The 15,621-nt window shown below is 39.8% G+C and overlaps 1 protein-coding gene across 1 annotated transcript in view; it reads left to right on the top strand.

Annotated features, from left to right (window-relative positions):
• The window catches only part of LOC129728622 (inactivation-no-after-potential D protein), a 1,023,112-nt gene that overhangs the window by 866,794 nt on the left and 140,697 nt on the right, over positions 1-15,621 (top strand). Inside the window, exon 16 of the mRNA XM_055687071.1 lies at positions 4,906-5,064. Within this exon, the coding sequence (XP_055543046.1) occupies positions 4,906-5,064 (159 nt within the window). The remainder of the gene's footprint in view (positions 1-4,905; positions 5,065-15,621) is intronic.

The raw sequence follows: 15,621 nt of genomic DNA, 5'->3' as shown, positions 1-15,621 counted from the left end.
TTGATTCGTTATCCATCCGTAGCACCGTGGAACAGAGTGTTGCGACTTACGAGATGCATGACTCAGGGCTGGAAATAGAGCAATACGGTATATTGTCCCAGGGGTGTACTCAACCCCCACAGAAGTTAAGATCAATGTTTCAAGTAAGCCAAGTTTCACGAAGGGAAAATGCATCGCATTTGTAATTATTAATCAAAACTTTGAAAGAATCAATTTTCGGAATAATACTTCTACAATTCCAATGTACGACAGAGATATAGTCCTTCTTTGCGGCAGATGAATTAGCCATCGAAGGATACAATCGCTACCGGAGGGGCCATTTTGCAGTCAGCTGCTTCAAAAATGATCTAACTGTTGGTAGGAATGCTATAAGAAAAAATTCAATTGGATCGGGTACACTGAAAGTTTCAAAGATCCAGTCCACAATGTCTGTAAAATTCACCAACCCAGCATTTGATTCATCAACTGGATGTGCAAGAGGAACAACTGGGGTTTTAGATGTTCCTGATAGTACTGGGAACTCCTTCTGGGACTTTAAATTTCTGAGCCCAGGAGGAGGAGTTTGCTTCGGTTTTTCCGCAGCACTTTTAGTTTTGGTTGTACTTTTCTTTTCATTTTGGGAAATCTTAGGACCTTTTCTGGGAAGTTTAGGTTAGGAAAGATTTTTCCTCTTTCTAGACTCCTCTGGATTGGCATAAGATGTTCCCGCAGGTGGATCGTCAAAGTCAGTTTCATCTGAAGACAACAGATCAAAGGGGTTCGCTGTTATGGTAGAAGTGGTCGTGGTATCTTTAAGCATATCAGCGTAAAAGCGCTCTGAACGCTCTTTAAAAGACCGTTTTAATTTTTCCTTGCGTTGTATGTACACGTAAAGAGCTCATGCTAATTCTCCCTACAGTGGATGCATTTTTCAGCACTTCCATTACAAGAATCCGGTTTTCCCCACATTTACCGCAACGTGCCTAATTGCAGCAGTAGGCAGCTGTGTGACCTAACTGCTTGCAATAAGTGCAGTTCATTACACGGGGTACATACAACCGCACGGGCAGACGAGCTCGGTGAATTGAAACATGGGCAGAAAGCGCGGATCCGGCGATTGTGACACGATACGAGTCTCACGGGGCATACGTTTTCTTACCCCCTACGAGTGATACTGACCGCAGTTGTTTTACATCAATTACTTTTACCTCAGGTAGGCTGCTGTTCTTGAAACAGCCCACAGCATCCTTCAAGAGGCACTCGACGGACAGACTCGAATCAGTCACAACACCGTCGATCTCCACATCTCGCGCGGGAACGTACACGCGATACTCCCTCGTAAAGAGCTCCAAACAAGCTATATCATTGGCCTGTTTCAAGTCATTAACCACAACAAGGAGTTTGTTTGGCCTGACTTTCGAAATTTAAGTCACTGCATTGAAATGTGACGGTAGGTCCTTAGAAATTTGAATTATATTCAGTGATTTCGACTTTGGTCCTGCTTTCGGGCGGAAATACACTATCAGAGGGCATGTCTTTTGGTCCGCGGAAAGCCTAACACGCGGAGAAGGTGAAGAATTTGCGGTGGAAGGGGAGGCAGGAGGGGCAGGGTCAGGAGGGCTCGGAGACGGAGGATCGGGGGATGCACAGTGGTCCAATGAAGCAAAAAGTGGAACCTAATTCCATAGCGCCTTTCAACTTCATCCTAGCTTAATAGTATCTTCAGAGCAATTGTTTGTATGAATGACCCGCATAATTGCAAATTGTCAAAAAATATGGAAAGTTTACTATACTAAAACTAAATAAATTAACTTTTTTGTGTTAAGAGATAGAAGAATATTTTATTCAACAAAGTTGTAGAAAATTCAAAAATATGAAACTTTGTTGAGCAAATGAAAATCCTATCTCTTTTCGGTACAAAGTTATAAAGTACACTACATGGAACTTATTTAAAAGTTAGTTTTTTGTACTTAACTTTTGTTAGTTGCATTCTACACAAAAGTATTGTTCAGAGGAATTGTTACGACACATAAAACTCACATTTTTGCCGAAGACCATATATCACCAGGACTTTTCCTTACAAAGTTATATCATATTTTAGCTTATTTTTTCGATAACTTCAAGAACGTATAGGTTAAAAAGGGGCAAGTGGAATCATGATGTCATTACATTTCCTTGAAGTTAAGCTGAAGTACTATAAACTTCTTTAGGTTTCATTTGTCCCAATCCACTCATTTTAGAGTACGGCGAGCATATGTTACAGTAGGTTTTCATATATTAAATATACTAACTTTTTTGTGTTAAGAGATAGAGGAATGGTTTATTCGGCAAATTTTTAGAACATACAAAAAAATGAAACTTTGTTGAACAAACAAAATTTCTATCTTCATTGGGAACAGAGTTACAGAGTATTTCATGTAAAAGTTACTTAAAAGTTAGTTTTTTGTATTTAACTTTTGTTAGTTACATTTTACAAGAAAACGTTGTTCTAAAGAAGCATTTGGGCATACAAAACACACGTTTTTGTTGAAGGTCACACATCTCCAGGACTTATCCTTACAAAGATATAGTACATTTCAGCGTATTTTTTCGATAACTTTAAGAACGTATAAAGGAAAAAGGGGCAAGTGGAATCATGATGTCAATTCTTTTTCTCAAAGTTTAGCTCAAATGCTCAAAACTACCATAAGTACACATCCGTCCCAATCCACCTAATCTTTATTCTATACGTTGTTGAAGTTATCGAAAAAATATGCTGGAATGCCCATAACTTTGTAAGGAAAAGTCCTGGAGATGTGTGGCCTTCAACAAAAACGTGTGTTTTGTATGCTCAAATGCTTCTTTAGAACAACGTTTTCTTGTAAAATGTAACTAACAAAAGTTAAATACAAAAAAACTAACTTTTAAGTAACTTTTACATGAAATACTCTGTAACTCTGGTCCCAATGAAGATAGAAATTTTGTTTGTTCAACAAAGTTTCATATTTTTGTATGTTCTAAAAATTTGCCGAATAAACCATTCCTCTATCTCTTAACACAAAAAAGTTAGTATATTTAATATATGAAAACCTACTGTAACATATGCTCGCCGTACTTTAAAATGGGTGGATTGGGACAAATGGAACCTAAAGAAGTTTATAGTACTTCAGCTTAACTTCAAGGAAATGTAATGACATCATGATTCCACTTGCCCCTTTTTAACCTATACGTTCTTGAAGTTATCGAAAAAATAAGCTAAAATATGATATAACTTTGTAAGGAAAAGTCCTGGTGATATATGGTCTTCGGCAAAAATGTGAGTTTTATGTGTCGTAACAATTCCTCTGAACAATAATTTTGTGTAGAATGCAACTAACAAAAGTTAAGTACAAAAAACTAACTTTTAAATAAGTTCCATGTAGTGTACTTTATAACTTTGTACCGAAAAGAGATAGGATTTTCATTTGTTCAAAAAAGTTTCATAATTTTGAATTTTAACTTTGCTGAATGAACTATTCTTCTATCTCTTAACACAAAAAAGTTAATTTTTTAATATTTAGTATAGTAAACTTTCCATATTTTTTGTTAATTTGCAATTATGCGGGTCATTCATACAAACAATTGCTCCGAAGACACTATTAAGCTAGGATGAAGTTGAAAGGCGCTATGGAATTAAGTTCCACTTTTTGCCTTATTGGACCACTGTGGGATGGGGTATCCACATCCATTGCGCTTAAGTTAGCGCACTGGCACACTGGACAAGAAACACTTACCTCTTCTTCTTTGTTTTGAAGGTTTTGTTGTCTTCAACAGAAAAATCACCGTTTCTTACGGTGCTGGAGTGAGCAGCTCCACAGCGACACAGCTATACAATAGGATGACCTACACTGCGGATTACCGGATCATCTGCAGCAGCACAGCACCAGGCAAGCAATGCCTTTTCTTTGTTGTTTTGTTCATACGCGGTGTTATAGCGGGACGATCCCAGAACGCTTCCGTTATTGCCGAGAGTTCGGGACGGAATAAATATACATTTGAGATAAAAATTTGGTCAAAGATGATTGTTTGTCATTCTTCAATTTTTTAATGTGGCAAACACGGGCAAACAATAATCATGATGTCAAATAAATTTGACCAATATGTCAAAAGGTCAAATACAAAACGTGTTTATATCAAGTAAATCCAGAGAACCGCGGGCTAGGATATTGAGCAGAGACAGGTTTCGCTATTTAACATGGGCCTTATGCAGAAAATGTCAAAATTCTCAAACGTTCATAGCTTTTTTGTTTTTTATTTTACCATCACCAAATTTTGACAGATAGTAGTACATAGTGTCGTTTTGAATGTTTGGAATAAAAGTTTAAAAAAAAAGTACTTCTTGAGATATTTATTATTTTGTGACAATTTGGAAAATTCGGCACCGAAAAAAAAACTTTTTATAGTGAGCTTATTTTTTATATAACCGCTATTTTATTACCTAAAACTCTGCTGAAGATACCATTTCAATCAAACTAGCCGGTTTGAAATATAGAAATTTTTATCCATCAGTCACCGTTTTGAAAAGGCCCTCTTGAAACAGCAGTTGCGAGTCAGCATGAACAGCGGATATCATAAAATGACCTCTGTATCAAAAAGAAACAACTGTGAAAAGTTTTAGCGAAATCGGAAATGGTCGAACAGAATCGACTTGCGAAGCAGCATGGAATGACTTTAAATTGAATAAGCCATCATTCTGGTGTGGCTTCCTATTAATTCAGTGTCGCTTTTTATATGCCATTTTTAAATGTTAATATGAATAACTAGTGAAAGTAATTTGTTTATGGAGATATACGCCATGACCCAAAATTTCAATTTGTTTTGATATTTATCACTACTCATACAGACAAATACTCACTTCTACCTCATCCTTAAATACATATGTTTGATTCATGATGTTCCTATTTTCAGAATGGAGTCGTGATCGTTGATGTTATACCAGATTGTGCTGCAGATAGAGATAAAAGGCTGAAAATATTTGATCAACTACTAGAAATAAACGGCATAAAGATTACTACTGATATGTCGGAAAAGCAAATACAAAAAATTGTAAAACAGCTATATCAAAAGGTAATACTCTTTTAGAAAATGTAAATGTATGTAACAGCAGGATAGAAATGTTCTGAAGGTTTAACGGTAATATCATATGTGCATTAAATTAGATGCTATGGTGCTGGATTTGCAGTTTGATAACAAATAGTTACAGGTTAGTCGTATTACTTACTCTACTTACTTACGTTCACGGCGGCAGACCGATTAGCGATCCAATGCCGAATCCAGAATACGTCGCCATGTCACTCGGTCTTGGGCTGCTATCCTCCAATTTCCCTCTAACACCTTTTTCGCGGACAGCCTCGTCGACAACACACATCCAATGAGTGTGGGGCCTACTTCGTAATGATGGTGCCACTTCTTTGCACGCCAGCGCTCCGTATAGCACCCTCCAATGCGATGTTGAACAATAAGTTTGACATCCCGTCTCAATGCTTCAAACCATCTAATGTCACGAAAGAGTCCAATATCTCACCGGCTATCCTGACGCATGATGTAGAGCCTTCAAGGGTGGCACGCGTCAGTTCAATTAGTTTTGTTGAGAAACCATGTTCGAGCATAATTCGCCATAGCTCATTTCTCTTAACTGTATCGTACGCTGCTCTAAAGTCTACGAACAGTAGTGGAGCATCCCCCACGAAAACCACAATGGTAATCGCCAACATAGGTCTCCGACAACGGCCTCAGTCTATGGAATAGAATACGGGAGAGAATTCCGTAAACGGTGTTGAGAAGGGTTATGCCCCGATAACTACTACACTGCCCTTCTACGCATAATTGTCCCATGTTCCTAATCAAACAAATGAGAAAAACGATTTCAATGTGCCACAGTACTTTTACGTATTGTGTCAATGTGACAATTTCAATTATAGGTTTCTAACCAGTTTTACCTTGCGTTATACCTTTTTCAATAAATCTAGTTGACTGTTTATCGATTCAACCTTTTTTCCATAAAAATACCTTCTGGGACAATAATGCCGAGAAATTTGCCATCCAGTAGGAAATTTCTGCACATATCAGTCCCACCGCGTGCATTCGATGTTTCCAAATACAAATCTTGTACTGAAGAAACAAGTCTATCTAATTTTTAGTTAATTGAATGAGTATTATGATATGTTTTTTGGAGATTTCTATCAAATCTGAGCTTTAACAATTTTAGCAACACATAAACTGCTTCAACTTTCAATTTTTATGCATCTCGTGCAATTATCGTTTTATGCTCAGCAAACTAATGGATTCAGATGATAAACCAGCCCACAAGGTTTAAAGTATCTCTAACAAAGACATAAACGTGCCGCATTGTAATGATCAAGCAAATTGATTCGCGTTACCGAATTTCCGAATAGTAGGGGGATTAGGGGCATAATGAGCAAAATGGGCACCCCTCTTTTATGCAAAACTACGCATTTTTTAATACATTATGGTATGTGGAACTCTTCCGTAGTTACTACAGTATCTCTTTATGTATAACAAAAGTGAAATGTCTGTTTAAAATATGGAAATATATTGAAAAAATCAACTTGGAATAATAATTATTATTGCGCACTACAAAATAAGCTTTTACGGTCGTATAAATGGCTCAATCAAGTATGTAGACAAAAGTAGGTTTAATAATTTTCCTACAATTACAATAACTTAACTGCGAAAGCTAATAACATTAAATAATATAGAAAAAAGCGTACAAATATATAAATAATAGTGTTGAAATGTCACCATTTGTGACAGAACACACAATATTAATTCTGAATAGATATTTTAGTACATAAATAAATCATTACAAACCCCCCCCCCCCCTATTAAAAAAAAACAAAAAAAAGTATGTAGACACATTGATATGACGTATGGTTCGTACCCCAAATTTCACCATCATTTAAGCTTTGATTTTAAGCTATAATTAGTGTTAAAATCTCATGTTAACTTTAACTAATTCGACAGGGGCGAAATGGCCCCCTTAGGTGGGATGAAATGAGCCCACCTTGTCACATAAACTTACCTGAAATTCATCTCAGTAGACTTGTGAGTTTGTTTGTTTCGTGGATGCGTAGAAAATCATGGATGGGACAAACAGACTTGGTACTGTTTTTAAAGATTTTCAAAACCAACGATGTTAATTTAAAAAAGTTTTCCAAAAATATACATGAAAATAGACTCTTTGGTGATAAAAAAACGAAAATCGACTAAAAGTACGGTACGGCAGTACAGTCCTCCAAACTTGGTCCTCTAATCAGAGCATGGTCGATCTGAGAGCGGGCCTCTCCATTCGAATGCATCCAGGTGTGCTTACTTATATTCCAGCGTACAAAATAAGTGCTACAGATAGCCACGCCTCTGGCTGCAGTAAAATTGACAACCCTAAGGCCGTTGTCGTGCGTAGTAGAGTGGAGACATTCTCTACCAATCACGGGGTGGAAAAAGCTCTTCTGCCCGACCTGCGCATTTGCATCCCCGATGACGATCTTGATGTCGTGTTCTGGACACTCATTATACATCTTTTCCAGGTGCTCAAAAAACTTCTTCTTTTCTTCATCGGCTTTAACGTTGGTCGGTGTATTATCATCTTGTAGTTGAAAAATTTGCCCATAATGCTCAACACACATATACGGTTACTGATCGGTTTCCATCTAATGACAATTTCCTGATGAGCACGACCCCCCTTTTCGCGTTCTACGCCGCCACTGCAGTAGATGTGGTACTCAAATTAAGTGCACGCAATATGATCTACAGCCCGAATTTCGCGTTCTCCCGTGATAGGCCTCCTCATGTCTTGTATGGTAGCAACCTTCACATTCACCTTCTGCAGCTGTCTAACCAGGATACCTGCACGTGCCGGTTGGAGTAGAGTCCTTACAATCCAAGTACTGAGTTTCCAATGATCGTTGTTCTTTTTCGTTCGCTTAGGTCCACGCCGATTATTCCATTCCGTATTTTTATCTGGATTGTTCGTAGTATTTTATATTCGGTATGCTGCTTTACTAGAGCTGCGATACATAATCTCGCGACGGGGCTACTGTCTTAGATAAAGCTGGCGAGGCACCGCGTTTCGTGATTCAGCCGCCTGCTCTGAGTCAGACGCTGTTTTACGCCGCCCCTAATATGGGGATACAGCCACGCACGATCCCCCTTCCCAGTCAGCATACGACCGTAGTTTCCACTCCCCAATATTGGCATTTTCTAATTCGAGAAGATATCAAAGCAAAGCAAAGCAAAGCACCATTCCATATCGAAACTAGACCTTTTGTTTATTATACACAGACTTCGCAGCCAACTGTCTTAGATCTAGTATTCACAGAGTTTTCAGGGAGAAGAAATTGGTTTTGAACCTATAATTTGCGATCACTCTCGTATTAAGCTATGCATTTAATGTAACAAATAACCTTATTTAGTTGTACACCAAACTTAGGGCAATGGCTTTGCCCACAAACCTTTATGATCATTTAATTTATACTTATAAACAAAAAGATTCGATGTTAGGTATTGTTTACTTTCGATATAAAGGAACAACCTAAAAACCTCTTTACAAAAATCTTCAGTGTGGCATTCCCCCTTTGTAAAACAAACTCAATAGTCAAGGATATGTTATTATTTCAGTTGTTTTATTTCACTGTTATAGCGTTCGACTGCAAAAAAATTCTCGAAATAATTGTGAGCGATTAGCAATGAAGAAGTACCAGTTGAGGGTTTCGTTTCAATGATTTCAATATTTCTTCCACCTAATCGACAAAAAAGAAAATCATTACAAATGTGCACCATGATGGAGTGCACATGCAATTCTGGTGGCGAGAAACAAAGATGTCGACGATTTGAATGTTATCCTTCAAAACGTAATTCGTGGAAATTAAAAATCAATAGTTTACCTCTTAAAATACCTTGTCCACGACCTCTTCAAATACCTCGGCATCGAAATGTGATTAGGGTTCGCAATATTCCCGGGAATTGATTTCCCGGGAAACGGGAATGAAAAATCTCATTTCCCGGGAATTCCCGGGAACTGGGAGTGAAAAATATTTCTTAGCAAAAATGAGATTTAAAATAAAATTTATTAATAAAAAGTATCGAAAAATCGTTTACAACTTCATTATCAATTCGCATGAAAAACGAATCACAAAACAAAATTAGGTATTCTTATTCAAGTTAACCCCAAAGCCTCTTCGCTAAATTTTCATCGAATAGGTATATTTGCAATGTAATTACACGATGCGAATTATTTTCAAAAAATAAACTGCATAATAAATCTAGTTTTCGTTGGTATAACATACCCTTTTGGAATTGGTATCACCATTGTTTAGAAAGTAGTATTCCATGTAAGAATTTGGATTTTTTTTTCTTCATCTATAATTTATTTGACACGGCACAAATACAATTCAATGTTCAACGGCGCCAATTATATCTGGTAGCTTACTTTCTAAAGTATTTTAATAACTAAAAGCAAATTTTTTATCCTCGCTGCCGACTACGAGCTGAAACTAAATCTAACTTAAAGCTAGAATGTTTTGCATTAAAAGCACTGATTTGTTGTTTGATGGTTTTCCATCGCCAAAGGTAAGTAGCATATTAAATTTGTTCCGCTGCTGGGCCAAGATATTACGGACTGGCATATTGGGTTGTCTCCCTCGGGGCCTGAGAGTATCGTGCGGGTCTAGTTGCTGTTTCCGGATCCGGGGTCTTAACGTGTTCTTGTCGTTTGGTTGGATGTAGGCGGAAGGGAATAGGATTAAACTGGGGCGTGGATGGATTTTAGGAAAACGTATATAAGGGACATGTAGGATAGGTCACGGCTCGCCAAGACATCACGAACAGGAACAGCCGGCTGCCTACTTTCGGCCTGCAGGGAAGCTATTAATCTAGACCTGGCGTCACGGTGTACAGGGCATGACCAAACCACATGCTCTATGTCGTGATAACCTTCACCACAGGCACAGATACCACTTTCCCCGAGCCCAACACGACGGAGATGCGCGTCAAATCTATAGTGATTGGACATAAGCCGGGACATCACGCAAATGAAATCCCGACCTACATCCAACCCCTTGAACCACGGGTTCGTCGATACTTTGGGGATTATGGAATGTAACCACCTTCCCAATTCCCCTCTGGTCCGAGCATTTTGCCAACTGATGATCGTATTCTGACGTACAAGTGCGAAAAATTCATTAAAAGCAATTGGTCTTTCATAAATATCACCGTTTGTTGCGCCCACCTTAGCCAAAGAGTCCGCTTTCTCATTACCCGGTATCGAGCAGTGAGAAGGGACCCACGCTAAGGTAATCTGATACGATTTTTCGGATAAAGCACTCAGATGTTCCCGTATTTTCTCCAGGAAATACGGAGAGTGCTTAACATCTTTCATCGATCGGAGAGCTCCAATGGAACTGAGACTGTCCGTAAAGATAAAATAATGGCCCGTGGGCATTTTTTCGATAATCCCTAGGGTGTACTGAATTGCAGCTAATTCTGCGACGTAAACAGAAGCAGCATTATCGAGCCTACGAGAGACGGTTAAATTGTTATTGAAAATACCGAAGCCAGTGGACCCATCAAGAAGTGATCCGTCAGTGTAGAACATATTGTTGCAGTTGATGTTTCGATATTTATTGGAAAAAATTTTGGGGATCTGCTGCACGCGTAAATGATCCGGGATTCCACGAGTTTCTTCTATCATGGATGTATCAAAAAACACAGTAGAATCAGAAGTATTTGATAAGTCGACACGATTTGGAATATTCGAAGAAGGGTTGATATTTTGGGACATGTGATTGAAATACAATGTCATAAAACGGGTTTGAGAATTAAGTTCGATTAACCTTTCAAAATTTTCAATCACGGGACGGTTCAAGACCTCACATTTGATAAGAATACGAGAAGACAGGCTCCAGAAGCGGTTTTTCAATGGTAGAACTCCAGCTAAGACCTCCAAACTCATCGTATGGGTCGACTGCATGCAACCTAAGGCGATACGCAAACAACGATATTGTATTCGCTCCAGTTTGATCAGATGTGTGTTTGCTGCGGAGCGGAAGCAGAAACACCCGTATTCAATAACAGACAATATCGTTGTTTGGTAAAGCCTTATAAGGTCTCATGGATGGGCTCCCCACCATTGTCCGGTTATTGTACGAAGAAAATTCACTCTTTGTTGACATTTTTTCATCAGATACCTCACGTGACAACCCCAGGTGCCTTTAGAGTCGAACCAAATACCATGTGTACCAAAACCTGAGAAATCGTTTTACCCATTAATTGTGTTTGAAGCTGAGCAGGTTCATGCTTCCTAGAAAGAACTACTATCTCAGTCTTCTCCGGAGAGAATTCGATACCTAGCTGTAAAGCCCAAGCAGACAAATTGTCCAAGGTATCTTGCAATGGTCCTTGCAAATCGGCAGCTTTGGCTCCTGTAACAGAGATTACCCTGTCGTCTGCAAGTTGTCTTATCGTGCATGAATTTGCCAGACATTCGTCGATGTCATTTACATAAAAGTTGTAAAGAAGGGGGCTTAAACATGAGCCCTGGGGAAGACCCATGTAGCTAATGCGAAAAGTTGCCAAATCGCCATGCGTAAAATGCATGTGCTTTTCGGAAAACAAATTGTGCATAAAATTGTTTAAAATTGGAAAAAATCCTTGCCGGTGAAGTTTACCCGAAAGAATGTCAATAGAAACGGAATCAAAAGCCCCCTTAATGTCCAAGAACGCAGACGCCATTTGTTCTTTGCGAGCATACGCCAGCTGAATATCTGTTGAAAGCAACGCAAGACAATCATTCGTCCCTTTGGCACGGCGAAAGCCAAATTGAGTTTCTGATAGTAGACCATTTGATTCGACCCAGTGGTCTAAACGACGGAGTATCATTTTTTCCATCAATTTCCGGATACAGGATAGCATTGCAATCGGCCTATAAGAGTTGTGATCAGAAGCTGGTTTCCCTGGTTTTTGGATGGCGATCACCTTCACTTGCCTCCAATCCTGCGGTACAATGTTTTGCTCCAGGAACTTATTGAACAAGTTCAACAAGCGCCACTTGGCATTGCCGGGTAGATTCTTCAACAAGTTGAATTTGATTCTATCTAACCCAGGCGCGTTATTGTTACAGAATAGGAGGGCAACTGAAAATTCTGCCATTCTTCATTCTGGTGATTCTATCGCGTCGTGGCCCGGAGACGCATCGCGAACAATGTTTTGCTTAGGAACAGAGTCCGGACATACTTTCCTGGCAAAATCAAATATCCTCCGACTTGAAGACTCCTCGCTTTCGTTGACCGTTACGCGATTCCGCATTCTTCGGGCTGTGTTCCAAAGAGTGCTCATCGATGTCTCCCTCGACGTCTCGTTCACGAACCGACGCCAATATCCGCGTTTCTTTGCTTTAGTCAAACTTTTAAGCTTGGTATCAAGCTCCGAATACCGTAAATAGTCGCCAGGTATACCTCCCTTCTGGAAGGCCAAAAACGCGTCGTATCTTTGCGTGTAGACATCGGAGCACTCTTGGTCCCACCATGGAGTGGGAGGCCGTTTTTTGATCGTTACGCCGGGATATTTCTTCGTTTGGGCTTGCAACGCGGCGTCGAGAATCAAGCCCGCGAGGAGGTTGTATTCTTCAAATGGTGGATGATGTTGAATCGACTCGACAGCTTTTGAAATCATTTCCTCGTATAACTTCCAATCGACATTCCGTGTGAGGTCATACGGAATGTCAATTGGTCGCATGCGAGTTGACCCGTTATTAATTGAAATAAGAATAGGTAAATGGTCGCTACCGTGAGGATCGAGGATTACCTTCCATGTGCAATCCAACCGTAGCGACGTCGAACATAAGGATAGATCCAAAGCGCTTGGGCGCGCTGGAGGTTTCGAGATACGTGTCATTTCACCATTGTTTAAAATAGTCATGTCGAAGTCATCGCAAAGGTTATAGATTAAAGAGGAGCGGTTAAGGAATTTGGATTGTTCAACTAGAACGTTATTTGGCCTGTCTTTTCTTTGCTTTCTTTGAAAGATCGAAACAAACTGGAAGGAAATGATAGAATAATCAATAATCAATACGACTCTACATAAGTTAGTTTTAGAGCATTTGAATGTCCACGTAATTAATCTCAAAGATGATTTTTCGTTTAAAATCGCGGCCACGACCCAAAATATTGAGTTTCATCAAATTATTTATATCTGGTCGCATTGATTTACGAGTTTCAAATTTTCTTTATCAATTTAATTTAATTTTCATCAATGAACAAAGAAAAAAATCACTATTCGCTCAGTAGTGAACTAACTGTCAAAGAAAATCATTAGACGAAGAAAATATTTGCCTAATTTTTCGTTTACTGAATAAGACAGCAAATATTTTCGGCAAATTAACGAAGCAAATAAATTGACAGTACACGGTAAGTAAATATTGACCGTCATTTCAAGGAAATATTCACTTCGTATTATGTCCACTTCAAAGTTGCCATACATTTTGACGACGTTAGTTTTGTGTTTTTATAGTATATTAAGTTTTATTGAAATATTGTATGGGAAACTAGTTTTAATCTCGCGAAATTTTTTGAAAAGCTCGGGAATCCCGGGAATCAATATATCTGTTCCCGGGATCCGGGATTCCCGGGAAAAGGTAATTCCCGGGAAATTGTTCCCGGGATTGCAAACCCTAAATGTGATGTATTCCACCCACGGACGGTCGGAGTGTTTGCTCTACCCATCGCTTGCCGCCTCACGTTATTGACTACACTATAGCAGACCGACTGGTGGTCACAATAAGTGTAGCCATCGTTCACCCTCCTGTTCACGATCAGTCCTGGGCTGGTAAACGTAACGTCGATGATCGACCCCGCCCCATTTCTGCTGAATGTACACTTGGTCCCAACGTTGGCCAGATCTAGGTTGAGCTTTGCCAATGTTTCCAACAAGAACTGACCCCTCCGGTTCGTGCAGCGGCTTCCCCACTCAACAACCCAAGAGTTGAAGTCAACCGCCACTACTAACGGCGTTAGTCCCGTCAGCTCCATAGATAACAGATCGACCATCTAGGTGATCCTAGACCAACGTGGCGGAGCATAACAACTGCAGTAGTGCACTCCGTCCACCTTGGCAGCCGTGTATCCTTCGTTTGAGGTTGACACAACCTCCTGAATCGGGGACTTGCTCCTCGTACATATGGCCGCCGTACTGTATTTATCCGCAACTAAGTTACCGGTTCTAGAAGGAATGCGGAAGGTGTCCGATACGATGGCGATGTCGGACAGCGACGTGCTTGGCAAGGACGGTTGAAATCGTATCAGAGAATTATCATGAGAGAATCTTATTGGATTCTGATCACGCATAATACGCGATGTTTTGTATCGTCTCTCGAGAAGAGAACTTGTGTGACAAATGAATTGCCGAAAGAATACTCCGTGAACTTTATAGCCTGTTAACTGTATGCGAGTTTATCGTCGCTTGTTCATACGCTTTCTCGATTCTCTCATCGGTTTCAATAGGTAATTCATTATTGTCTCCCGATCCGATCGAGCCGTGAAACGAAAATTTTTGGTTTGAATCACCTTGTGAGTGAGAGTGTCCCGATAATCGTAAAATTGTATCGCAAACCAAAAACTCAGAGAGGGAAAAAACTGCAAGCGTTAGACCAACTAAAGGGCAGCACAAAACAGGGATACTAGATTTACAGAATTGTCTGTGAAATGCAGATTTTCAGAGTCCGTTGCCGATTTTGTTTTTTTTTTTCAAATGGCAAATATTTGTTGTTACTTTGTGCATAGCTTACAAGCTTTTTTCGAATCTATTTATAATTGCGGATTTTTTTCCAAAATTTGTGCAGGTTTTTTGTTTGTTTAAGAAAAACTTTGATATCGGCCAACATACATCAGCGAACAAACCTTCGATGCAAATAAAACCGACGAACAAAAGAACATTGAGTTGACAATGACAACAGCAGGCAACATTTTGTTAGTTTTTTTGAGAGACGAAGTTGACTCACACGCTGAAAAAGTTCGAATGTTTATTGCCGAATTCATCGCCGATCACCATCATTTGTGCTTAGTACAGCAGTGATTCAGGTTCAATTGGATCATCCTCACGCCCGTGGTTTAATAGCCGGCTTACCGCATAAAGTGTTCGGCGTTTTGTTTTCCGGTACATACAGTTGTTTTGCACAGGCAGTAGAGGCAGTTGGAAGGATTTCCGCAGTCTAGCTTTATGGCAAGCACCACCACAACGCATACATAACTGGCTCCTATGGGGCCCCTTGCATGTCCAGGACTTGTGTATTCCCTCGAAACACCTGAAGCAAACGTCCGGCTGCTGGAGTATGTTTACAGGACCTACTGACCAGGTGATCTCAAGTTTGGCTGTCTTCCGGGCCAGGGTTGCATAGGCCGATGCAAGCCGGAAGTGGTCAGCTGGGTTCCCGCTGAACCCTTACGGAGGCGAATTGCCTCAGTGGCCACTTCCACCCCGCACTTCTGCACGAGGCCTGAGCTATATTGCACCAATCGGAAAAGTGACTGTCGCCGATCTATTTCTCTATATTTCTTATAGAAAGTAGCCACTCTAACTAAAAAAAGTTCCAAATTTTAAGACTGTAGCAGATAC

This window comes from Wyeomyia smithii, chromosome 3 (genome assembly GCF_029784165.1).
Source record: "Wyeomyia smithii strain HCP4-BCI-WySm-NY-G18 chromosome 3, ASM2978416v1, whole genome shotgun sequence".
Taxonomy (NCBI): domain Eukaryota; kingdom Metazoa; phylum Arthropoda; class Insecta; order Diptera; family Culicidae; genus Wyeomyia; species Wyeomyia smithii.
The sequence above is the reverse complement of the archived record's forward strand: the minus strand, read 5'-3'. Positions and strand labels throughout refer to the sequence as shown.